This window comes from Loxodonta africana, chromosome 19, assembly GCF_030014295.1.
Source record: "Loxodonta africana isolate mLoxAfr1 chromosome 19, mLoxAfr1.hap2, whole genome shotgun sequence".
In the NCBI taxonomy this organism is placed as follows: domain Eukaryota; kingdom Metazoa; phylum Chordata; class Mammalia; order Proboscidea; family Elephantidae; genus Loxodonta; species Loxodonta africana.
In genome coordinates, this window is record NC_087360.1 from 70,228,939 (window position 1) to 70,256,544 (window position 27,606).

The following is a 27,606-nucleotide window of genomic DNA, read 5'->3' on the forward strand; positions in this document are numbered from 1 at the left end:
TGAATGAACGAATGAAAGAAACCCAAGCCTGACAGACTCATAACTCTTTACAGTTGTTTTCTCTATTTCTTAATCTAGGCCTTATTTCTCCTCCTGACATTCAAGGAACTACCTAAAGATTCTAAGCTCCTGAGAGTAGACAATGTATTTCTATGCCAAGTTTCCCCTGAATCTTCTTTTTATTTAGCAAACAGTAATAGAACACCAATCATATGTCAGGCGCTATGCTAGGCGCTGGAGACATAAAGTTCAATAAAGCACAGGTTGAATAACCTCGGGAAGGTTATTGGGATTTTGGAAATACATAACTTGACTACACTTGGATTTCGCCTTGCGATTTATTTTCTTCTCAGATCGCAGCAACCTCCTGGAGTCGGAGCTCAGAGACAACACGCTCCAAGGCTGCGCTCGAACCCTTGGTCCCACTCTCGGCCCCGCCCACAGCCACTGTACCCTCCCTCGACCCCGCCCATACGCTTGCGCCCCGCCCCACGGTTCCGCCCACAGTCGCGGCGCCCCGCCCCCTGCCCTGCCGGGAGCCGCGGCGCTCAGCCAGCGCGCATGCACGCTGAGCCCTAGGGGCGGGGCCGGCGGCGGCCACTCACGGCCGTCTGCGTGTCGCAGAGTCAGTGACCGGTGACTGGCGCACGGACCTCCGCAGCGGGGGCGGCTCTGCGGACAGAGCTGCCCTTCGTCGCAGCCCGCGATCCCGGCGTCCCTGCGCAGCGGCGTCAAAGCTTCCGGCCTGCGAGCGCCAGGCCGCGGCGCGCCATTTCCACCGAGCGCCATGGCAGCGGCCGGACTGCGCCCTCTCTTCCGCCTCCTTTCGGTTCTGTTCATCTCGGGCCCTGCCCTGGGCTGGAACGACGCTGGTGAGTGTCGTTGGGGTGCGCTGGCACCTGGCTCGCCCGTTCCCGCCGCTGTCAGGCGGCGCCGAGGCCCCACGGGCGCCCCTTTCCGATCGTCGCCCTGAGCCTGACCGCATCCCTCACTTCCATCCTCCTGGCTCTTCACCTGTGCCCCTGGGCCCCCCGGCCCCTTGGCCCCCCGGCCCCTTGGCCCCTTGGCCCCCTGGCCCCCTGGCCCCCTGGCCCCCTAGCCCCTTGGCCCCTTGGCCCCCCGGCCCCTTGGCCCTTTGGTCCCCCGGCCCCTTGGCCCCTTGGCCCCCCGGCCCCTTGGCCCCCCGGCCCCTTGGCCCCCCGGCCCCCCGGCCCCTTGGCCCCCCGGCCCCCTGGCCCCCTAGCCCCTTGGCCCCTTGGCCCCCCGGCCCCTTGGCCCCCCGGCCCCCCGGCCCCGTGGCCCCTTGGCCCCCCGGCCCCTCGGCCCCGTGGCCCCGTGGCCCCGTGGCCCCTTGGCGCGTCCGTGATGGCCTCCGGGAGCAGCGGGGAAGGTTGGAGAGTGGGCGGGCCGGGACCACCCAGTTCTAAACGCCTCCTGCCTCTCCTCCCGGGCCTGGCGAAATCCGTCCATCTTCTCCTCCGGGCTCCAGCCCTCATCCCGCAGTCGGGCTGAAAAGCTCGACGCTCACCTGCGCGGCTGGCATTGTTGTGACTGTCTGATGTCATCGTCGCTGCCTGTTGTCATGGCTGCCGGTTGCTATGGCAGCCGCCCTGCCACCGGCAGTCTCCGGCACTTTCTGCATCACGCTTAGTGGACAGGGCAACAGTTCTTGTAGGCGGGTTTGCAGAAGCTTAGACTCTGCTTATTTTTCGGGAGCAGAACTTATGCTTCTCATTTTGGCCATTCCTGCGAAGTATGGGTGTACCTTTCCTTACACCAGGCTTTCCCATTGTTTTTCACTGTACACGGGAATTTAAAAAATTTTTTCATCTTATTTATTTCGGTGATGGTACAGAAGTGATTTCTAGGGAAGGAATACTTTTATATCAATGTTATTAAAATGTGGTCTAAAGAATTTTTATGGAATCACTGTTCTGTGTAATTAATATATGTATGTATACGCATGCACAGAGATTTTACTTTTTCATTTAATAGATGATGCATACTTTTAAAAGAGAAACTATATAAAAATGACTTTTCAACACTTAAACCGACGTATTTTGTTTGGGGCGTAAAAATGTTGGCGTATGGAAAGTATACCGGAATTGCATCTATGAACTGATGGTTGGAAATGCCTACATTTTTACACTGAGGCAATAGGTTTATTTCTGTAGTTTTCTATTTTATTTCTAAAGCTGAAGTGAGAGGCAAGATGCTGCTTGCAAGCACTTGACTTCGAATAACCCATTTGGTGTGGATGTTTTATTACCAGTAAGTGAAAAGCCAAGTTGAATTTAAATGCCCGTACATTTTCTTCTTTCCTTCCTTCCTCCTGCCCTTCCTTCTGCCCTTCTCTCTCTCTGTCACTTTCCAGCTTTCCTTACTTACGGAGATCTTGATCAGATGAATGCAATTTAGGGATCTGGTGAGGATTTCTTGAAGAAAATTGCAGAATTATTTTCTGCTTCTCAGTAACTTGCTGTATTTTAAAATAATGAATCCTCTGCTTCCTTTTATGTACATCCTCCATTTATGTGTATAAATTAAGTAATGTAAGTTCAGGAATAAGCAGTTTGGAACTATCCAAACCACCACTCTGAACAGTGTGATCATCAAAGGAATAAATTTTTTACCGACCATCAGGCTGCTGTCTTGGTAATACACTAATGGCACTGAAGCTGCCCTCGTTTTAAAGTACGAACATTTAACTTAGTTTCTCATTAAAAAAAAATTCTGCTGAAGCAGACTTGTTTCCCCTCTTAAAGAAACAAATCTGGTCGGGGTGCGGGAGGTGGTTTCTTCAACTCAGTAGGAAAGACTGCTTTACATATGTTATATGTATTCCTGGGAATTTTATGTAAATGAAAGACTTTGATCAGAATTATAGTTTGAAAACTGGAATGAAACATTAAATAGTTGAACCCTCCTCAGTCAATTCTTTAAAAAAAATAAAAGGAAGTTTACAGATGAGGAGTCAGGAGAACTGTATAAAAAGAAACTGCTTTCTGGTGGCACTTGCCTACCTGCTGTGAAACCTTTGTTCTTGAACAAAATGAGGCATCAAAATATTTTGCAGAGTAAACTCGATCAATTTTTATAAATTTGACTTCACTTTAAATTCACTTTGAGGGACTGTTTTATGAGGGTGTTTTCTTGGAATGCCTTTTATCAAGTCCTTTAGTAAAGCAGGAGTCACTTGCTAATATTTCTTTGGTTTGACTTTGGATCCACTGATTTTGAATTTAGCTGACATGGAGCAGTAATTTGGGGGAGGGAAGAAGCACAGTTCAAAAGGCCTTACTTAAAAATTTTCAAAATTCTTTATTGAATATAGTTATATATTTAAGTCATTCTTCTAAGTGTTGGGAATATGGCAGTGAGCAAAACAGTGTCTTGCTTCCAAAGAGTTTATATATATTGAAGAGAAACAGACAGTAAACAAATAAACAGGTAAGTAGTGTGTCATATAGTGAAAAATAATACGAACAATGATAAAGCTGGGTAAGGACGCTAGAGTGTGCAGGCAAAATTGGGAACTTTTAAAAATACACACTGGTCCAAGAAGAAGTCTCTGTTGAGGCGACATTTGATCAGAAACCTGAAGGAAGAAGAGGAATAAATGACCTGATAAGACTTATATTTCCAAGGCTCATTCTGACTGCTGTGTGGAAGACAGCCTGTAGCGGGTAAGGGAGAAGGAGGTCAGTGAAGAGGTTGTAGGAGGTCAGTGAATGGTGGTGGCTTGGACCAGTGAGGAGCAGTGGGGTTGGTGAGAGTGGTTGAATTCACTTCTCACCTGCTTTTAAGGTGGAGCTGACATGATATTCGGATGGGTTAAACGTGGGGGTGAGAGTAAGAGAGAAGACAAAGATGATTCCAAGGTTTATAACCTGAGCAACTAGAAGGATGGAATTATCCTTTCCTGAGATGTGGAAGATTGTGAGGGAATCAGGTTTAGGGGATTTTGGCTTTGTTCATCTTAAGTTTGAGACCTGTGAGTGGATTTTGATTTGTGAGTCTGGAGTTCAGGGGACTCCATGTCTGTTGACTGATGAAATAGCGTGGGTGTGAGCACTTTGTTCTTGATCTTTAAGACCTCTAGGGAGGAAAGATGCCCCCGTAGGGTTATGGTAGTGTTACCTCAAGGGTATATAGCTCTTAGAACATTCTCCGTAATATTTATTATACTTTGAATTCATGCATTATGTGTCAAGTAAACGTTGGCGGTTCGAACCCACGCAGTGGTGCCGTGGAAGAAAGGCTTGGTGACCTGCTTCCATAAAGATTACAGCCAAGAAAACCTAATGGAGCAGTTCTACTCTGTAAGACATGGGGTCGCCATGAGTTAGAATCAACTTGATGGCAACACATTTGGCTTTTGGTTTTTTACTCTGCTAGGTAATTTTAGTAATTATATCTGATATAATTTACAACAAATCTCAAGGTTGATATCACCCTCATTTTGCAGATGAGGAAACTTCTACACAGATGAATCAAGTGGCTTAGCCATAGCCATATAGCAGGTTGGTGATGGGATTTGGTCCAGTGTTCTTTGCATTATCCCAACCCTTTTAAAATAAATTGAAGTTTTATTTATGTTATTTAGTTTGATAATACCTTCTGACTTTTTTTGAACTATGGCGGACCTCATGTGCAGCCATCAGCCGCCTGTCAGTGGAGACGTGTGTGTTGCTATGGTGCTGAACAGGTTTCAAAGCACCTTCCAGACTAAGATTGGACTAGGAAGAAAGCCTGGTGATCTGCTTCTGAAAGTCAGCCAGTGAAAACCCTGTGGACCACAAGTGTCGGATTTACAACTGGATCATGGGGATGGCGCAGGACCCGGCAGTATTTCCATCTGTTGGGCGTGAGGTTGCTATGGGTTGGGTGGCCAACTCAACGGCCCCTGACAGCAACAGCAACAGCAACAGCAACAATTCATCAGACATTTTCATTGTTTTAGTTTTTTATGTATAGAGGCGATTTGAGCTTAATCTAGCGTACTGTATTTCAGTATAGTTTTAGGTGGGTTTTCTGCTAGCTGCACGGTCAGTAGTGCCGGCACCATTTGTTAAAGAAGGCATACATTTTCTGCTAAATTAAAAAGCCCGCTTTATGTTATATTGAATTCCTACATGTATTTGGATTTATTTCTAGACTTGCGTCTCACTGTTCTTATCTATTTCTTTTCCAATTTCTTGCTGTTTTGATTATAATAATTTTATAGAAAGCTCTACTGTCTGGCAAAGCAACGTATTCTTTTTTAAAAAATTTTTTGGCTCTTTATGGACATTAATTTTTCCTTAGGGCCTTTCAAATAATTTCCTTCCAATTCTATAAAAAAAAAAACCCAACTGCCTTCCAAGTTGGAAGTGCATTACATTTATTTAGGTCTTAGTATATATATTTTTTCTTATTTAGGTCCTGTATTGGCCTTGTTAAGTTTATTTCTAGGTATTTTACGTATATATGTATGTATTTTATCACCAATTTGATTGATAGGTTTTCCATTTTCATTTCTAACTGGATATTTCAAACCTAAACCTGTTGCCGTCAAATCGATTCTGACTCATAGCAACCCTATAGGACAAAGTAGAACTGCCCCCATAGGGTTTCCAGGGACTGGCTGGTGGATTTGAACTGGTAACCTTTTGGCTAGAAGCTGAGCTCTTAACCACTGCGCCACCAGGGCTCCAACTGGATATTACAGGTATTAAGAAAAGCTATTGAGGAACTGTTAACTCTTTCACTGTTTGTACCAAGTGTGACAGACACTATTAGATGACTACCCAAAATCCATTCCCTTGTCCACCTCCATGTAAATGCTAGAAAAGCCAAATACTCCTTTAAATAGAATCATTTGATGTTATCATTTTCGTGTGACCTAGTTCTAGTCCATCCCCTGGAGGGCTCTGGACAAGTTATTTTAAATTTTAATGGAAATTTATCACTCTTTTTCCTTGCTTTATTTTCTTTTGACTCTTTTTAAAAAAATGTTGAAATGTTTTAAATTACAGATATCATGACAGGCCACCACTAAATTTTTCAGTATTCATCTCTTTAAAAAAGTGAACTTTACCTCACATGGTAAAATAACGTTGCACCTAACAAAGTTATTCCTAATTTTTTAGTAGTATCTAATTTTGCATTCTATTTTCAGATATCCGCTTGTGCTTAAGACATCCTTTATGGCTAGTTTGTTCAAACGAGGACCCAAGCCAGGACCATATGTTGCATCTGGTTGTCTTTTAAGTCTTTTTAAATCAGAACACTCACCTTTCTCATGCCGCTGATTGGCTAAACAGAATGGGCCAGCTGTCCTTTAGACTGCCATACCTTCTGGATTCTAATTGTTTCCTCATGGTACCGTTTTAGCTTGTTTTTCTCTCCTCTGTATTTCTAGTAAACTGGATATTAGATCCAAAGGATTGATTAGAGTCTATTAAATCCTACTAAATACTTTTGGAGGGTGCATCATAGGGGATAGTGTACCATCATAGGGGATAGTGTACCATCATAGGGGATAGTGTACCATCATAGGGGATAGTGTACCATCATAGGGGATAGTGTACCATCATAGGGGATAGTGTACCATCATAGGGGATAGTGTACCATCATAGGGGATAGTGTACCATCATAGGGGATAGTGTACCATCATAGGGGATAGAGTACCATCATAGGGGATAGAGTACCATCATAGGGGATAGAGTACCATCATAGGGGATAGTGTACCATCATAGGGGATAGTGTACCATCATAGGGGATAGTGTACCATCATAGGGGATAGAGTACCATCATAGGGGATAGAGTACCATCATAGGGGATAGAGTACCATCATAGGGGATAGAGTACCATCATAGGGGATAGAGTACCATCATAGGGGATAGAGTACCATCATAGGGGATAGTGTACCATCATAGGGGATAGTGTACCATCATAGGGGATAGTGTACCATCATAGGGGATAGAGTACCATCATAGGGGATAGAGTACCATCATAGGGGATAGAGTACCATCATAGGGGATAGAGTACCATCATAGGGGATAGAGTACCATCATAGGGGATAGAGTACCATCATAGGGGATAGAGTACCATCATAGGGGATAGAGTACCATCATAGGGGATAGTGTACCATCATAGGGGATAGAGTCCCATCATAGGGGATAGAGTCCCATCATAGGGGATAGAGTACCATCATAGGGGATAGAGTCCCATCATAGGGGATAGTGTCCCATCATAGGGGATAGTGTCCCATCATAGGGGATAGAGTACCATCATAGGGGATAGAGTACCATCATAGGGGATAGAGTACCATCATAGGGGATAGAGTACCATCATAGGGGATAGAGTACCATCATAGGGGATAGTGTACCATCATAGGGGATAGTGTACCATCATAGGGGATAGTGTACCATCATAGGGGATAGAGTACCATCATAGGGGATAGAGTACCATCATAGGGGATAGAGTACCATCATAGGGGATAGAGTACCATCATAGGGGATAGAGTACCATCATAGGGGATAGAGTACCATCACAGGGGATAGTGTACCATCACAGGGGATAGTGTACCATCACAGGGGATAGTGTACCATCATAGGGGATAGTGTACCATCAGCTTGTCCCACCGTTCGTGACTGACCACTAGATTAAAGCAGCCTTGTCTCCTTTGTAAAGTTACACGGTTTCCACTCGTGACTAGAAAGCATTCTGTGTAACATGACTTTATTTACACCGTACGAATATCCACTCACCTAGTGGTTTTAACACTGATTATTCCTTGTCTGAATCAGTTGTAAAATGATGATTTTTCTAATTCTGCAATTTCTTCTCTATTAGCTGGCATTTTCCAGTAAAGTAGAAATTTCCCTTATCAACTGAAGCTATTTCGGGTTACAGTTCCTATTGAAAAGTCAGAGAATAACATTTAATTTTTAATCTTTTATTACCAATTTTCAAAGTAAGAAAGTAATTAGTAGCCACCGCAAGTGGTGACAAATGAACTTTTGGCTTTCTCTCTGAGCGCCTGCGTGGAGTCTTACATTGCTGTGGGTTCACCGTGATTTGATCAACCGCAGCGATCACCTTCCTAGTCAGCCTTTCGCCTTGGTGTCCTAGGAAGACCTTCTACATCCCAGGATCATGAACATTTTCTCTTGTGCTTGCTTCTAATATTTTTAATTTGTTGTATGTTTCATGTTAAGTTTTTAATAGTCAGGGATTAATATTCGTGAATAGTGTGAGGTAGGGATTTAACTCCCCCATCCATGGATAAGGAGCCCTGGTGGTGCAGTGGTTAAGGCGCTCGACTGCTAAATGAAAGGTCAGTGGTTTGAAACCACCAGCGGCTCCGTGGAAGAAAGATGTGGCAGTCCACTTCCTGGAGATTTACAGCCTTGGAAACCCTGTGGGGTCGCTATGAGGCGGAATTGACTCGTCGGCAGTGGGTTTGGTTTTTTGTTTGTGCATTGATAGCCTGTTGTTTCAATACTATGTTTTAACTATTATTTGTTCTTTTTTCTCTGATTTGAGACGTCACCTTAGTCATACACTAAATTTTCATATACCCGTCAATCTGTTTCTGGATACTTAATTCTATTTCATTGATCAGTTTTTCTAATTCTGTGCCAATACTATACTATTTACATTAATATAGATTTAATTATATGTTTTAATGTCTGTCACCCCATTTTTTCTTTGTTGTTGGTGTTTCCTTCAAAAATAATCTTAACAGAAGGGACTGGACAATGGGTAGGAGAGAGATGATGATGAAGAGTGAGCTACTTGTATCAGGTGAACACTTGAGACTGTGTTGGCATCTCCTGTCTGGAGGGGAGATAGGAGGGTAGAGAGGGTTAGAAACTGGCAAAATTGTCACGGAAGGAGAGACTGGAAGGGCTGACTCATTGGGGGAGAGTAAGTGGGAGTATGGAGTAAGGCGTATATAAGCTTGTATGTGACAGGCTGACTTGATTTGTAAACGTTCACTTAAAGCTCAATAAAAATTATTATAAAAAAATAATCTTAACAACTTTTCTACATATATTGTTACTTTTAAGTTTTAGAGTCAGCTTATCAGAATTTCAAGAAGTGTCCTGTTGGAATTTTGACTGGGATTTGATTGATTAATTTGGAGAGAATTGACAATATGCTATTGGTATTTCCATCCATGTGTATCGTAAATTTGCCGTTTATTCATTTTACATTTTATATCTTTAAGTTTTGCAGTTTTCTACATAAAGGTTTTGTGCTTTGCTTATCTATTTTATAAAGCACCATCTTTTGGCTTTACTTGTTTTTCTACTATTTAAAATTTGAGATTTTAATCTTTATTCTCTCATTTTATTTTGATTTATAATTTTCTTATTTCCTGGTTTATTTATGTCCAACTTAAAAACATTAAAAATGCCTAGGCTATAAATATGCCCCTGTGCTCACAGATTTTGATTAAAAAAAAAACCTTTTTCTATCAGAACCTGATGTTTGCAGCAATGTTTTTCTTGGACTGATTTGCCTTAAAAGTTTAAAACTTGAATAGCATTGGTTGAAATTTGAATTCTCCATTTTCTACAAGGCCTGCCTCTTCCTGTGTTTTCTTTCAGCTGCTTTTTTACCCAGTGACCTGTCGTATCTTAGATGTTTGACTGGCTCTTGAAGGCATTTGAGTTTGCAAGCCCAGTTCTAAATTTGTTTTGATAAAGTTTATGTTTCTTATTTTCCAATTAAATTAGTTCCAGTCCTTTTATTATTATCTTATTTTATCTTATTATTTCTAGTTTTATTGCATTTTGTTGAGAGAATAGTATAAATCTCAGCTTGGTGGAATGTACTAAGTTCTTTTTTGGGAGACAAGTGCAAATAAGATCTGTATCTGCTGAAATGAAGGAATGTTAATGATGTGTGGTTAAGTAAAAAGCAATTTGAAGAGTAATATGTACTTTATACTCTATTTTTATAAAATAAACTAACAAAACTCCAAACAACCGAGCATAGGTATCTGTTTGAGTGAGCAAGAAAAAGGATGAGGCAAGATACCTACCAGGCTATTAATTTTGGTTGTCATAGAAATGTGAAATTGTAGGGAGATTGAGTTTCACTTTTTGAAAGGAAAAGGTATTAGTTTTAGTTAAAAAAAAAATTGTGAAATATATATATGTACACACGAATACATAAAACATACGTGTATAGTTTAAGGAAGAATAATAAAGTGGACACCTGTAGTCCCCCCATCTGGTCAAGGGAAAGAACGTCAGAAGTATTCTACATGTTCTTTAAGCACATCTCCTTTCCCAGAGATAACTACTATCCTGATTTTTGAAACAATAATTTCCTTACTTTGTAGTTAGTTTCTTTGTGGTAAAGCTATAGAAATTTTGAAAAACTGACTAGTTGTTTTCCTGTCAGCATAAAGAAAGCACTAGCTTCTGGTTTCCTGGAATAGTAGAAGAGCTTTTCTGGGAAAATTATGGGGGAAAGTCACGGGAAGCATAGGGCTGCCCACAATCAGGGTGTCCGTTAAGGCTCTAGTGGGCTGGCTACTGGTCCACTGATAGAAATATGTTCATATTATATCTTTTACTAAGCTCACCATGGTGTGTTTTGAGCACTCAGGAATAGGCTAAAGCTGAATGCTTCTGTGGGGTGAAATGAGAGTCCTCAGCTGGCCCAGGTAGCAGGACATGGAGAGAAGAGGAAGAGCTTCATCAGCTCAAGGTCAATATAAGCCCAGAACAGATAAAAACCAAGGCCAGGTTCATCTGAGCATTCTGTCTTCAGGTTTAAGTAGCAGCAGGGGTCTTAATGCTGGCCGCCCTCCAAGTGTTAAACTCTTCCGGTGAGGACTTGTGCTCTGATTGGTGCATGACCATCACCCTGGTACCTCCGTTCATCATTCTCCCTGGGATTCCCTTTATCCCTCTCTGTATATACCATTACTTTTTCTTTGCTCCTCTGATTTCCATGTTTTCCTTTTTCTTTTGGTGCTGTGTATCTTCCAGTATTTTATCGAGAGTGAGTACCATAAGGTAATATTTTGAAACCTTTCAGAAGCCTAAAAATGTAGTTCTTCTACCCTCCTGCTTGAGTGACAACCTAGAATTCTATACCCAGCCAAACATTTCCTCTGGAGTTTTTGAAGACATATCTCCATTTTCTTTTTGTTTCTATGCTGTTGAGATATCTGAAGCTTTTCTGATTCTTTGTATTTTGTATGTAACCTGTTTTTCTCCCTTTCTTCTGGCAGTTTGTAGACTCTTCTTTGTCCCCAGTGTTCTAAAATTTTACAGTAATGTGCCTTCGTTTGGGTCTCTTTTCACGTCTACGCCTTCACTGGGTCATTTCAGTGTAACAACTCACATCCTTCAGTTGTGGGAACTTATCCTTGAACCATATCACTGAGTTTTTGCCATCTGACTTCTCTGTTCTTTCTTTCAGGAACCTCTGTAGGATACTGGACTTCCTGAACTGAGCCTTTAATTTTCATTTTCCCTCCTACTTTGCATATCTTTTGCTTTACTTTTCTTTAGAAGATTTTATCTTTAACTTTTAACAATTCTATTGAATTTTTCATTTCAGCTCAACCTGTTTTTAACTTCCAAGAGCTCTTTTTGTTCTCTGAGTGTTCTTTTTAAAAAGGACTGTTTTATGGATACAATATTTTCTCTTAACTCTCTGAGGATATCATAGACCCTCCCTCCCCCCATGTTCTTTTCTCCTTGCACAGCCTCTCTTTCCTCCAAATTGCCTTTTTTTTTTTTTTTGGTTTTTGTTACCATTTTGTCCTAGTTGCTATATTCAGTGTTAGGGGCTTTCCTCATATTTTTATAATCTTTGGCTCTCTCCTCATGATTAAGGGTGGGGAACCAAAAAGCTGATGGGAAGTTATCAGTTTATGGTTGTTTTTTTTTTTGAACTTTACTATGGGGTGACCTGGAAACCCTGGTGGTGTAGTGGTTAAAAGCTACGACTGCTAACGAAAAGGTCAGCAGTTTGAATCCACCAGGCGCTCCTTGGAAACTCTATGGGGCAGTTCTACTCTGTCCTATAGGGTCGCTAGGAGTTGGAATTGTCTGGACGGCAACAGGTTTGGTTTTGTTGGTATGGGGTGACCTGGGTGGTCCTTTGGGGAAACTCCTGAAGTCACTACATTTAGGTGTTCTTGATTAGTTTGGAAACCCTGCTGGCGTAGTGGTTAAGTGCTACGGCTGCAAACCAAAGGGTTGGCAGTTCGAATCCACCAGGCGCTCCTTGGAAACTTTCTGGGCCAGTTCTACTCTGTCCTATAGGGTTGCTGTGAGTCAGAATCAACTCGATGGCAGTGGGTTTGGTTTTTTTTGAGTTGATTAATTTACATGTGGAGGAAACCCTGGTGGTATAGTGGTTAAGTGCTACGGCTGCCAACCTAGAAGTCGGCAGTTCAAATCCACCAGGCACTCCTTGGAAACTCTATGGGGCAGTTCTCCTCTGTCCTATAGGGTTGTTATAAGTCGTAATCGACTCCGTGGCAACAGGTTTTAATTTACATGTAGAATAGACCGGTATCCTGCTTGGAAGGCAAGAGAATGATTGCTAGCATTTTGTGAGCCATGACGAGGAAGAGGTCTATACTTTGAGCATTTAGAGTATATACAGGGACGGGTTCCCTGTTTTGTTATGATTTTATATTCACGTCCTTTACTTTGCCAGACAGGCCCTGTCTTGGTTATCTAGTGCTGCTATAACAGAAATACCACAAGTGGGTAGCTTTAACAAACAAATTTATTCTCACAGTCTAGTAGGCTAGAAGTCTGAATTCAGGATGCAGGCTCCAGGGGATGACCTTCTCTCTCTGTTGGCCCTGGGGGAAGGTCCTTGTCATCAATCTTTCCCTGGTCTAGGAGCTTCTCAGTGCAGGGTCCCCGGGTCCAAAGGATGCACTATTCTCCTGGCTCTTGTTTCTTGGTGGTATGAGGTCCCCATGTCTCTCTTCTTGCTTCTCTCTTTTGTATCTCAAAAGAGATTGGCTTAAAACACAACATAATCTCGAAGATTGAGTCTTTCCTTATTAACATAAGTGCCATTAATCCTGCCTTATTAACATCACAGAGGTAGGATTTACAGCACATAAGGAAAGTCACATCAGATGACAAAATGATGGACAGTCACACAGTACTGGACATCATGGATTAGCCAGGTTGATACACATTTTTTGGGGACACAGTTCAATCCATGAAAGACCCCAGGGCAGAGCAGTTCCTTTTTACCCTGTCTAGAGAATAAATCTCCAGACATTTTCCTGGGTGGAGAAGGAACAGTTGAGCAACATGGAGCTGGGGAAAGGACCCGGAAATCTAGCTTTTACCCTACAGTGGTTGTTTTAGGCATCTCCAATTCCAGAGCTGCCATTTTCTATTCCTTTTAGGGATTCTATTATTTTTTGGGTATTATGTACATTGGAGCCCTGGTGGCACAGTGGTTAAATGCTCAGCTGCTAACAGAAAGGTTGGTGGTTTGAACCCACCAGCTCTGCAGGAGAAAGATGTGGCGGCCTGCTTCTGTAAAGACTTACAGCCTTGGAAACCTTATGGAGCAGTTCTACTCTGTTCCATAAGGCCGTTTTGAGTTGGAATTGACTCGATGGCAACGGATCTTTGTTTTTTTTAGTTGCTTATCACTGGTCCATCTACTCTCTCCTTCCTGAATTTTGTTGCCATTTCCTCTTCTGTTTTTCCTGATCTTGTTTGTTCACATGGTTAAAACAATCCATTTATTGTAGTTTTAGTGGTATTTAGGGAGGAAATAACCAGAAGAATCCTGGTATTACTGTTATCATTATAAAAAGCCTTTTAATAGGCATTCATGAAAATGTTGCAGGAAATGGAAACCATTTAGGCTATTTTAAATAGAAACGGCTTGAATATATGGATTTGGGTGCTAGCAAAATGGTAGAAAGTGATGCCTGCTATATCTGCTGCAGTGAAAAAGGAATTGATCACATCAGGTCTCTTGATAACCCATGAAGCTACTTACAGGGCACTGGAGTAGTGCCAGGAAAACCCCATTTCTCCATGATGGTGCTTGCTGGTCGGAGGACCGGGTACTGTCTAAAGTCTAAACTCTGTTCCTCAGACTTTGCACAAGTTCTCTGATTGGCAGCACTGAAATCGCTTTTGGGAGCTGTAGCTGCAAGAGGTTTGGGGATTCCTTCAACTTTGCAGGAAGGCACACCAGCTCGAGGGTGAAATGGAGGTTGAGTTGAGCCAGTCCACGGTATCTTCCACCTGTAATCTAAGCACGATAAATAGATATACTGTATTCATTTTCCAATAACACTTAAAGGAATTCATTTATGTACATGAAATAAGTCATAAATTTCATTGTTTTGGCTTCCTATTTTTAGACTTTGTCAGTGAATTGTAATTTGTGAAATATTTTAAATATTTTTTAATTTTTAAAATTGTGAGATATTTTAAAATTTAAATATGCAGCAATACACAGTGAACACCGGTGCACTCACTACTCAGTTTTATTAACTCTTTCCATTTTGCCCTGTTTGTTACAAATCTTTTTTCTCAAAAATAGTAACACATTAGAAGTAGAACTAAAGTCTCTTCTTTCCCTCTCTCCCTAGAGATACCCCTCTGAATTTGGTGTATAATGATTTCCACGTGTATTTTCATACTATTATTGTATAAATTTATTAAAAAAAAATAAACATCAGTAATATATAATACTGTTTTGCCTGTTTTCAGATTTTATATAAACTGTCATACCAAACATATCCTCCAACTTGCATTTGGCTTAAAATGTTTTTGCCCGTTTATCTAGTTGGATGCATGAGTTGCCGTTCACTCATCTTAACTGCTGTAGAAAATCCCATTGTGTGAATAGACCAGAATTTATTAATTCATTCTCCTGTTAATGACATTTAAGTCATTTCGTGTTTTTCACTAGTATAAACAGTGCTTCACAAATATGCTTACATATTTTTTCCTATTTTAATTAACCATTAATGTTGTTATGCAATAATATGTTTCAAGTTAATGAACTTTTTGTTTTTCTAATGTAACAAAAATTGCATAGAACTTGTGATATAGGGGCAGTTCGGGAGGCATCTGGTCTGAAATGAAGGGAGGCCTTAAAAGTGTGACTGTTTGAATTTTGTGCACAAGGCCTGAACGTTGTTGGGATGACTTTGAGAAACTGTCTCATCCTCTCTTTCTTAAAATAAAAAAAAAAAAACAAAAACCCAAACCCATTGGCTGTCAAGCCTATTGGGACTAATAGCGACCCTATAGAAGTGGTTGGTGGATTCAAACTGCTGACCTTTTGGTTAGCAGCCGAACTCAACCACTACGCCACCAGGGTTTAGGCATCTTCAAAAGGTGAGAAACATACTTACTTTTGAAAGTATTTCCTATGACAAGAGTTTTGTTAGAGTGAATCTTTCTGTGCCTGACCAGGTACTTACTGTCTGCTTATCTGTGTTGTTGCTCTTTCAGACAGAATACTGTTGCGGGACGTCAAAGCCCTTACCCTCCATTATAACCGCTATACCACCTCCCGCAGACTGGATCCAGTCCCACAGTTGAAATGTATTGGAGGCACAGCTGGGTGTAATTCTTACACCCCCAAAGTCATACAGTGTCAGAACAAAGGCTGGGACGGTTATGATGTCCAGGTAATGTTTGTTACGTTGATGACAGTCTAAATGGGATTTCTATTGAATAAAGTATCTTTTGGGATATTATTCAGTGTCTTGGGGAAGCACATACATAAAATCTCAGGTTAACTTAAAGTGTATCATTCTAATTCTGTCAGTCACTTAACCTCTGGAGGAAACATTCTCCAAAAGCAGTGAACTGAAGTAAAGCCTGGAAACATTCATTGTCATTTTTGTACCATGACTTTCTTCTAAGACATTAGTAGATTTTCAAGACTTTGTATCTAGTTGGCTGGAAGTAGTGGAGTTCTTCTGTTGTCATTTCCTGGTCATTTCTCAAAGAATACCAGCCTACTCTTAAGGGCCATAGATGGTAAATAGTAAGGGCACATGTGGCCCCACCATGCTTCAAATACGTGATTTTAAAGCCGTTTTACTGCTTAGGATGGTTACTTTGAATGAAAGCATTTTAATGTGTTTTATTTATTGTATTGGTGACCCTGGCATTTTGTATATAAGGCATAGCATCTCCTTGAAGTTGCAAAACTTAACATATTTTAGAAGTGGAATAAATTTTATCAAATGAATTCAGATTAAATATATTTCTACTTTGCTTGCTTTCAAAAAGGATTTAAGATGACTGATCGCTAGGCAAAAAACTTGTACTGAAGGCTTCCCTTTTCAGCAGAATGACTTTCTTGCTTGATGTAACCTCTATCCATGGTTTATGTGGTTCAGAGACAGGCTTTGTGTTTATCGTGTAGTACTTGTTTCACAACATCCCTCCACCAGCATTGCTAATTAAATAATAGAATCTTTACATTAAAGCAGAAGTCCCACTCCTGTTTTACATTAACATTATAAGTCTTGATGGAAAAAAAAAGAGTGGTGAAGTCATTCATTAAATATATATTAAATTCGTGATACACAAAAATGAATAAGATGGAGTCACAGCCCTCAGGGAACTCTCTTCCTAGTAGAAGAGATAAGACAAACACTCGGATTACTTGGGAGAGTTTTGTAGATGCTAACAAAGTGTTATAAAGTCATGTCCAGTTGAGGGGATTAGAGAAGACTTAAAGCAACAGAAAGGAACAAACAAACAAAAAAGAAAAATTACACATTACCCAAGTTAAACACTTTCGTTATTTAAAGAACATCACAGAAAGTGAAAGACAACTCACAGAATGGGAGAAAGCTTTTGCAAATCAAATATCTGATAAGGGAGTTGTATCTTGAATATACAAGGAACTATAATTTTTTTAATTAAAACTCAGTAATAGAAAGACAGCCAGATTAAAAATGGGCAAAGCACCTGAATAGACGTTTCTCCAAAGAAGATACCCAAATGGCCAAATAAGTGCATGAAAAAATGCTCTACCTCATTAATTATCAGGGAAATGTAAATCAAAACCACAGTGAGACACCACTTCACATACAATAGGATGACTACAATAAAAAATGCAGATAATAACAAGTACCGGGGAGAATGTGGTCAGTTGGAGCCCTCACACACTGCTGTTGGGAATGTGAAACGGTACAGCCACTTAGGAAGACAACTGGGCAGTTCCTCCAGAAGATACGCAAGGGTTACCACATGACCCGGTAATTCTGTTCTAGGTAGATGCCCAAGAGAATTGAACACTTCGTCTACACAAACACTTGTACACAAATGTTCACAACAGCATTTTTCATACTAGCCAAAAAGTAGAAACAACCCAGATGTCCATGAAGTGATGAGTGGGTAAGCAAAACGTGGTATATTCGTACAACAATATTGCTCAGTCATGAAAAGGAATGAAGTGTTGATGTATGCTACTACATAGACGAATCTGGAAAATATTAAGCCCAGTGGAAGAAACCAGTCACAAAGGGCTACACATTGTGTGATTCCATTTATATGAAATGTCCAGAAAAGCAAATTCACAGAGGCAGAAAGTTGATTGGTGGTTTCCTGGAGTTGGGGGAAAATGGGGATTCTTTTGAGGGTGATGAAAATATTCCAGAATTGATAGTAGTGATGTGCACGACTCTGTGAGTATACTAAAAACCATTTTATTTCACTCTTTAAATGGGTAAATTGTATGGTATGTGAATTATATCCCAATAAAACTGCCTAAAAAATAAGTAAAATAGAGTATTTGAACTTTGAGAGAAAAAGAGATTTGGTATAAAAACTGCCAGAAAGGCAATAGCTTGTATCTCTTTAAATATTTTTAAAGAAGCATATTTTCTGTTCAACTCAAAATATTATTATAGACTTTGACTAAACTTGGGCTTATTTTATTTTATTTTTTTGATAAGGCGGAAGTTTTTGAGGCTAGCATGGATTCTTTTGCATTTTTCTGAATATCTTTTTTAAAAAAAAATGTAAGAGGATCAGATAGCATTGGACCCTGGAACGTTTAGTCAATGGTTTTATAACACTTGCGTAAAAAGCTTTTTTTTTAAGACGATTATATAATATCTCTCATACTCCATATAGCTATCAAAGCTTCATATAGAATGATGATTTTTTTTTGCCTCAACATCTTAAAAAATCTTTAAAAAAATTGTGTTTTCATTGTAAGTTTACACAGCAAATTAGATTCCCATTTAACAATTTCTACACAATTTGTTCAGTGACATTTGTTATATTTTACACAGTGTGTCAGCTTTCTCATTATTTCCATTCTGGATGTTCCGTTTCCAGTAATCTAGTTTCCCTGCCCCGTTGCTTTCTCATCTTTGCTTTGGAGAATCGTATTTTTACAAAAATAGCGTGCATCTTCTACGTTCATTTGCCAGCTATGCCGTCCCCCCACGAGGCATCTTCACAAGTGCTGCAATGCCAATTCTTTTCCACATGTTGCTGTAAAAAAATTAGCATAACTTACCTACAAAAATACCTCGTGGGGGGTGGGGTGAGTGTGGCCCGCGGTCAAACGTAGGAGGTGCGCATTATTTGCATAAAAATGTGGTCAGTGTTGTCCTTTTGGCCTCATAGATGATTTTTTAAAGGAGCGCAGTACTCATGGGTGAAATTGTTTATGAGCCAACCTGTTATTTAGCTAAAGGATATGCAATAGTTTTGGTTCAAGGTTTAAAGAGTATCTCAGGGCGATAGTCTCAGGGAGTCCCCCAGTCTTAACTAGTCCAGTAAGTCTGGTCTTTTTAAGAATTTGAGTTCTGTTTGACACTTTGCTCCCATCCTTTGAGGATCTGTCTGTTGTCCATCCGTTGTGTTCCTGATCAGAGTCGTCAGTAGTGGTCGCCAGACGCTGTCTAGTTCTTCATCAGAATGGTCAGTAGTGGTTGCTGGACACCGTCTAGTTCTTCATCAGAGTGGTCAGTAGTGGGTCGCTGGACACCATCTAGTTCTTCATCAGAATGGTCAGAAGTGGTCGCCGGACACCGTCTAGTTCTTCATCAGAGTGGTCAGTAGTGGCCACTGGACACCATCTAGTTCTTCATCAGAATGGTCAGAAGTGGTCGCCGGACACCGTCTAGTTCTTCATCAGAGTGGTCAGTAGTGGTCGCTGGACACCATCTAGTTCTTCATCAGAATGGTCAGAAGTGGTTGCCGGACACCGTCTAGTTCTTCTGGTCTCAGGGTATATGAGGTCATGGTTGGTGTAGACTGTTAGCCCTGTGGACTAGTTTCTTCTCTGAGTCTTCGATTTCCTTTATTCTCTTTTATTCCAGATGTGTAGAGACTAATAGTTATAACTTAGATGGCCGCTCACAAACCTTTAAGAAAAATCTGTTTTTAAAGAAAGCATCTTGAACACAGTGGCAAAAAGATGGCATTTAAAAATTTTACTTACAATTTTATAGATTATGAAATACTTAATATATACAAAAGAATATAACGTGTATATGTGATAAAGAATAGTCATAAAACACTCATGTACTTACTACTCAGCTTAAGAAGTAGAACATTAATGTCACCAGTAATTTTGAAGCCCCTACTTTGAGTTCCTCTAGCACAGAACTATTCATTGTCCTGAATTCTGTTAATCATTCCCTTGCTTTATCTTGCAATTTTATGACATGTATGTAGCCCACATAGTATATGTTAAATGAAAAAAAAAAAAAACCTTTTGCTACGAATAACCTACTTACTTCTATTTTTCCTCACAGTGGGAATGTAAGACCGACTTAGATATTGCATACGAATTTGGAAAAACGATGGTGAGCTGTGAAGGCTATGAATCCCCTGAAGACCCGTATGTACTAAGAGGGTCCTGTGGCTTGGAGTATGAGTTAGATTACACAGAAGATGGCCTGAAGAAATTGAGAGAGTCTGGAAGAAAACACGGCTTTAACTCTTTCTCTAATTATTATAATAAGTTGTACTCCTCCGATTCCCGTGGCGTCAGTGGGTTGATGACCATCGTAGTGCTCCTCACTATTGCCTTTGCAGTTTATAAGCTGTTTCTCAGTGATGGTCAAGATTCTCCTCCACCGTATTCTGAGTATCCGCCATATTCCCACCGAGACCAGAGATTCACCAACTCAGCAGGGTCCCCGCCCCCAGGCTTTAAGCCTGAGTTCACAGGTATGCCTCTTTCATCAGTGGTAGTAAGCTGTGCGGGAGTGAGCACTGTGTTGGTTTCTGAAACAGGAAATGGCTGAATTGGGAAGCCAAAGCAGATCTGTCTTCTCATTTTATTTTTTGTTTTCAACTTTTACCGCTCTGTTCTGCTTCTCTATGAAGGTACATTGTGATTAGTATTTTAAGGGTGCGTGATAAATTATAAATCATCTTAATTAGAAAATCATGATCAGATTTGGTGATAAGCTCCTTTCTTGTGCTGTACATAAAAGTTAATTCATTCAAGCAATGAAGATCTTAATATAAAAGGTAAAACAATCAACTTAAGCATAGGAGACTATTTGTCATGACCTTGGGATAGGCAAAGATGTTTATAAACAGGACACAAAAAGTACTAACCATACAAGAAAAGATGAACAAAAATTAAGCTTTATTTAAGTTAAGAATGTCTCTTTAGCAGAAAAAAAAAAAAGTCAAAACAGGCCAGTAACTGTTACTTTGGCTCTGACTCATGGCGATCCCGTGTGTGTCAGAGTAGGACTGTGTTCTATGGGTTTTTCATTGGCTGAAATTTTGGAAGTAGATTGCCAGGACTTTCTTCTGAGGTGCCTTTAGCAGCTGAGTGTGTTAAGTGTTTGCACCACCCAGGGGCTCCCTATTCAGCAAAAGGCACTGTTAAAAGTGAAAAGGCAAGCTATAGACTGAGAGAAAATATTTGCAAAAAATTTTCCAGCAAAGGAATTGTATCTAGAATATATAGAACTCCCACAAAGCTTAGAAAAGATAGACAACTGATTTAAAAATGAGCAAAAGTCTTGAACAGGCACTTTATGATAAAGGAAGATATCTATAGGACCAATAAAAATATGAGCAACATTAGTCTTTAGGACAGTGCAGATTAAAACCTCAGTGAGATCATTCTGTAACCACTGTAATGACTAATATTAAAAAGACAGAATACCAAGTATTGGCAAAGGTGTGGAGTGACTGGAACTGTCATCCATTGCTGATGGTAGTGTGAAATGGTAAAACACTTCAGAAAACTGTCAATATCTCCTAAAACTAAATGTATGCCTACCCTATGACTCAGCAATTCCAACCCTTGATGTATACCTAAGATAAATGAATACATACTTATACCAAGAGACATGCATAAGAATGTTCATTACAGCTTTATTCATAACAACCCAAAACTAGAAATGGAGTGTCCATAAACATTAGAATGGATCAAATTTTGAATTTTTTCACACAATGGAACACATGCGTAAAAAAGGGCCAGCTGCTGATATACATAATGATAGGGTTGACTCTCAGACGTAATGATATGCTGGACACCAAAGAGTGCATACTTCACGATTCTGTTTATATAAAGTTCAAGAAAGGTAAAGCTAAAGTATGGAGAGAGAAGTGAGAGTCGCGCTTACCCCTAATGCGGGTGGGGATGGACTGGGAGTCGTCAGGAGGGAGCCTCCTGAGGTGCTAAAAAAAAAAAAAAGAACTGTTTTATTCATGTGGGTAGTGGTTACATGGATGTAGACACATGTACAGAGTTATTGTGCAGTGAATGTAAAGTTAGTGCAGTTTCCTATATGTACATTATATACCAATTTAAAAAAAAAATTCACCTTGAGCAGAAGGTACTTTTCTGGCCCCTTTAAGACCTAAATCCCCCAGTCGATAGAAACAAATGTCTGGCTGCCTGCACGTGATCCCTCTGTTAGAGGCTCAGGCACAGCTATCACCTGGAGTTTTTAAAGATACAACACAGAAGGGGAGTCAGCGTGAAAGGGAGGGTCATTTCCTGGCAGCTGACCTTGTGCAGGGCAGATGTTACCTTACAGGAAGGCCCCCCAATCCCGAGATATATCCTTCCTTCTCCATGTCTGTGGGAAATGTACTCCTTAGTTATCAACCAACATTTTACCAGTGTACTTTTTTGAATTAAACTTGTTCATAAACTGAGGCCTGCTGATTACTGATATACAGTACAGATTAAACAAGTGAAATGTCTTTGCTTGTGTAGACTCTGGTATGTTTGAATGAGGATACATAATGAATTGTTTTTATTTTAAGGACCGCAGAGTACTGGCCATGGTGGGACTTCCGGTTTTGGCAACGCTTTCACAGGACAGCAAGGATTCGGAAATTCAGGGCCAGGATTCTGGACTGGACTGGGAACTGGAGGGATGTTAGGGTATTTGTTTGGCAGCAATAGGTAGGCTTTTCACTCATCTCACTTGTTTATTCAACTTTAGCGTCTTCTTTGTTTTGCTTAAGGAAAATAAACTATGGTGCTGTTAACCCTACTGAATCAAATCTCTGGGGCTGATTTCTGTGGCTCGCACAGCACCTTAGATTAGACTGTGTTAGACTAAAACCAGATTCTGTTAGTAAAGGGAAATTGAGACAGTGCACTGAGGCAATAATGAGTTTTTAAAACTTGCCCAGAATATTTCCTTAATTTTCTCTCCTTTCCTTTGGAATATAGATCTTTTAATGTTAGGGTAAACGCTAGATCCATTTGGAAGATAGAATTCTTTATTCACATCACTGTAAACGCATACTTACTCTTATGTTGAGTAATTGGCATTGTTTACTCTTCTACCTCAGTAAAAATACAGGCATATTTTATCTTATGTTTCTTTTTTAAAAGGCATACTGTATGCTTTAGTCAATACTATATATATAGATATTATTTTCTTTCATTGTGTTTCTTCCTTCCTCTGTCATTCTCATAGACAGTGTGAGCTAGGAACTCAGATCCAGGAACTGTCTACTCGAAGTCTGAGAAAATGAGAAGGCAGGAAGGCACATAATATTTGGGCCACAGTCTGTTTTGGCCTGAGAATAAGAAGTAAGGCTGGATAGAGCTTGAGGCCAGAGTTTGGAATGTTTTGAGTATTAATGCTAGGTTAGGTTTAGACTTTATTTGAGTGCAAATTCAGAAAGAAAGAGTGTCTACTCCTGTCACAGTCTTGTCCCCCAGCAATGACCATACTAGTGACAGAAATAGAAAACAGTCTATTTATATTAACTGTGATACATACCAGGACATTCAGAAAAAACAATAAAGATGTTTTTTTCCTGATGGTTTAGGAACAGAACGGTGTTTAAAAATTGTAGCCACAAGAAAAACGCATACTTTTTTTTTAATGTCTTTCTAGAGCAGCAACGCCCTTCTCAGACTCGTGGCAGTACCCCTCTTACCCTCCATCATACTCCAGCGCATGGAATAGCCGTTCTTACTCACCGCTTCGTGGAGGCCCAGGGGGCTATTCAGCATATTCAGGCTCAGATACAAGAACCAGGACAGCATCAGGTAAGAGCAGAAGACACGGGGGTTCCTATTATGTAGCAGTCAAGTACAGAAATATTTTGGAAACTCAGGAAGAAGATTTCACATTTAGCAATCATGGTGTTATTTGGGAGTCATGGTAGCACAGTGGTTAAAAGCTCAGCTGCTAAGCAAAAAGTGGGCAGTTTGAATCCACCAGCTACTCTGTTGAAACCCTATGGGGCAATACTATTCTGTTCTATAGGGTCCCTTAGAGTTTTAGAGTTGGAATCCACTCGATGACATTGGGTTTGGTTTTGGTTTGGTGTTACTTGGTATACCTACAAAAAATATCAATAATGTAATTAACCGAGGGTGAAATATAATTTAGATTCATTCTTTCCTGCCACTTCTAAATATTTTTTTAAAAAATCCAATAGGGATTTGGTTTAATTTCAGCTCTACTACTAATCAAGCTTTTAATTTAAAGCTTCCTGGACCTTGGTTTCCACATATTTTTAATTCTGTGATCTCTAAGCTCTGAAATGGAATTTTCTACTGAGAAGTTTGAAGTTTTTAAATGCAGTAAAATTCAATAAAAATGTACTGAGCCATACTTTAAATAATTGTCAAAAATGTGATTGTAACGTACACTGCAGTTGCTAAGAGAGTATTTTGTAAAAAACAAAGGTATGATCTAAAAAACAACCTCGTAACTATTTGGAGTTAAACACTCTGCTAATCTGTGGAGTGGTGCGTGATGGGGCTGTAGTACAGTGCTATGGACTGGGGCTGTCTTTTCCAGGGGGGCAAGTTACAGAACAATGATGAATTTTTGAAATTGATAGAAAAAATATAACTGTTTAAAAATGTAAGAGTGGGATGAGTAGTGCTAGTTTGAATATAAATAGATACAATCTCTTTGAAAAGATGTTTGACGTCATGTACTATAATTGAATATAATCATATTCAATATCCAGCAGTTTCATTTTTAGATAAATATAGCAACAGAAACACAGATACTTGTACACTGGAAGACAAGAATGTTTATAGCTTCCCTAGTCATAATGGCCTCAAAGGGAAGCAGCCCACGTATACATCAGCAGTTGAATGGATGAATGAATTGAGTGTAGTCATACTCTGGGATACTGTACAACAATGAGAATGAATGAAGTATTGTATGCAGTAAAAAAACCAAAATACCAAACCCACTGACTTACGAGCGACCCTATAGGACAGAGTAGAACTGCTGCATAGAGTTTCCAAGGAATGCCTGGCGGATTCGAACTGCCGACCTTTTGGTTAGCAGCCGTAGCACTTAACCACTACACCACCAGGGTTTCTGTACGCGATAATGTGGATGGATATTCAAATATAAAGAATGAACCCAGGCACAAAAGAACATATACGATATGATTATAATGTTTATATTTTATAAATACATGTGTCTAAAAACAAGCAAAAGTAGCCTCTATGGTATTAGATGTTAAGATGAGTTATTATCATCTGCCGTTGAGTCGATTCCAACTCATAACAGCCCTATGTGACAGAGTAGAACCACCCCAAATCAGTATGAGAGCAGATTGCCATGTCTTTTCTCCCTTGGAGCAGTTGGTTGGTTCTAACCTCCAACCTTTTGGTAAACAGGTGAGCTCTTAACCACTGTGCCACCAGAGTTCCTTAGATGTTAAAATAGTGGTTATTTTTGGGAAGAAAATAAAGGTAGTGATTGGGAGAATAAAAAATATATGTAATTAGGTAGGGACATACTGTGACAAAAGAAAACTCATATATATATATATTTTTTAATTGTGCTTTAAGTAAAAGTTTACAAACCAAGTTAGTCTCTCATACAAAAACTTATATACACCTTGCTGTATACTCCTAGTGGCTCTTTCTCTAATGAGACAGCATACTCCTTCCCTCCACTCTCTATTTTTGTGTCCATTCGGCCAGCTTCTGACCCCCTCTGCCCTCTCCTCTCCCCTCCAGACAGGAGCTGCCTACATAGTCTCATGTGTCTATTTGATCCAAGAAGCTCATTCTTCACCAGTATCATTTTCTATCCCAGAGTCCAGTCCAATCCCTGTCTGAAGAGTTGGCTTTGGGTATGGTTCCTGTCTTGGGCTAACAGAAGGTCTGGGGATCATGACCTCCAGGATCCTTCTAGTCTCAGTCAGACCGTTAAGTCTGGTCTTTTTATAAGAATTTGGGGTCTGCAGCCCACTGTTCTCCTGCTCCCTCAGGGGTTGTCTCTTGTGTTCCCTAACAGGGTAGTCATTGGTTGTAGCCGGGCCCCATCTAGTTCTTCTAGTCTCAGGTTGATGTAGTCTCTGGAGAAAACTTGTTCTTAATGGAAACAGTATTTGTTAAAAAACTAAAACTAAAATAAAAATTATAAATATCAGCTGGAGATGTATGGGAGTCGTGGTGGGACAGTGGTTTAACATTTGGCTGCTAACCAAAAGGTCCACCAGCTGCTCCTTGGAAACCCTATGGGGCAATTCTATACTGTCCTATAGGATCGCTGTGAGTTGGTGTTAACTTGACGGCAATGGGTTTGGTTTTTCGGTTTAGAGATGTATGGGACTTATATGAAGAAAATCATAAAACATTGCCAAATAATCGGAAAAAAATGGAGAGACTTTATAAAGGGGAAAACTTGCCATCTTGTAATCTGTTAGCTGAGGGGAGAATCCTTTATCTGGGAGGTTTAAGGAACATTTTCTACTGAAAGCCCATAGCCCTCCCCAGCGTTACTTCTAACCACTGCTGGAGTTGTCAGAGGCTGAGAGGTAGCCGGTCATGGCTTAGGCTCCATTGGCCTCAGCTTTTTTGGCTCAGTCTTTGAGTATTGCCTGTAGCACACTGTCTCCTCTGTAGAATCCATCTTTGGTTTTCTGACTACAAGTTGAGTAGCAGTATGTAAAATATATTAATGTATAAGGTTTGAAGTTGAGTATACCAAGCGTGTGTGAGTTTAGTAGACTTGGTGAGGATTGGGAAGGCTTGTATTACGTCCTTCACACCCCTGTTCCACCTGGCCAGCTCATTCTCTCCTCCTCACATATTCTCTGCATTTGCTAACAATAAACATGCATTACTTTTGTAATTTTATAAGCAATTTTTATGCATTCAAAAAAAATAATATACATTCTACTCTTCTCATTCTAGGATATGGTGGTACCAGAAGACGATAAGAGGGGAGAAATTTGACGTCAGACATTGGATGCAAACTTTCTGATGTTTCATCACTTTCTCTTTCTCAAAAAAAAAAAAAAAAGTGCTACCTGCTAACAGCTGGGGAAGGGGAGGGAATATGCAAAAGTTGTGTCATATTTTGTCCTGTGTAGCATTTTGTATTCTATGATTTGAGGCCAAGAGTTGATACATAACAGAATGTTTATGTAGAGAATTGTGTATGTTAGTATAACCCCTGGGTGTATATTGCAGTTTTTGAAAGCAATGATGACTGTGGAATGCTGAAAATATATTGTTTCATTTCTAAAACTTGTGATGTCGTGAGAATCCACCAGCATTCAGAATGAAGGTTTTGTACCAGTAGACACTAAGTGGAGAGCATTTCAATCTTGAGCAGGTTTTAGCTGATGAGTCAGTACCTCAAGGGAACAGTAATACTCTCTTGATGTTGTATTTTTTGGTGTTGGCTGTTCTTCAGACATTTACACAAACTGTGGTCTACTGATTATACCAATCTGTGGGTTCTGATCACTCTGAGCTCAGGAGCTGGGAATCCTTCAGTAGTGGTGTAGCTTTGGTAAGTGAGAATTACCTTTAGAAGAAGAGGTAGAAAATAAGCATCTAGAAGGTTGTGGCGAATGATTGTGTGCTGACAGAATGCCCGCAGCCTCCATATTTCTTAACTTCCCGAGAAGTAAAGTTCAAGTGCTTCCGCACAAGTCTTTTAGTAGCAAAAGCATGTAGTTTTTGTGGAATTTCAAATATCGTTGTAGCCATCTGTTTGACGCTTACATTAAAATGACTGAATAAAAAACAAACAAGAATTCTGGGGCTTCAGTCTCATTCTTTCGACCAGCCTTGACACAAATTGGTGTTATTATTATTATTTTTTTTAATCTTTTTCCTCAAAGGACAAGGGCTCATGTAAGAGGTTCTGTCTCCCTTACGTAAGAA

General features: G+C 40.3%; 1 protein-coding gene across 2 annotated transcripts; it reads left to right on the top strand.

Annotated features, from left to right (window-relative positions):
• Window positions 1-640: 640 nt before the first annotated feature.
• Window positions 641-27,476, top strand: SARAF (store-operated calcium entry associated regulatory factor). Of its 2 annotated transcripts, none has more exons than XM_010592479.3 (6): window positions 641-872; window positions 15,480-15,658; window positions 19,763-20,180; window positions 22,251-22,392; window positions 23,342-23,496; window positions 26,626-27,476. In XM_010592479.3, the coding sequence occupies exons 1-6, from the start codon at window positions 788-790 to the stop codon at window positions 26,649-26,651; spliced, it is 1,005 nt and encodes a 334-aa protein (XP_010590781.1). In that variant the 5' UTR covers window positions 641-787; the 3' UTR covers window positions 26,652-27,476. The 2 variants fall into 2 exon arrangements, with proteins under 2 accessions (XP_010590781.1, XP_023406910.1); XM_023551142.2 differs by lacking the exon at window positions 641-872 and adding an exon at window positions 10,583-10,713.
• The last annotated feature ends 130 nt before the right edge of the window (window positions 27,477-27,606 follow it).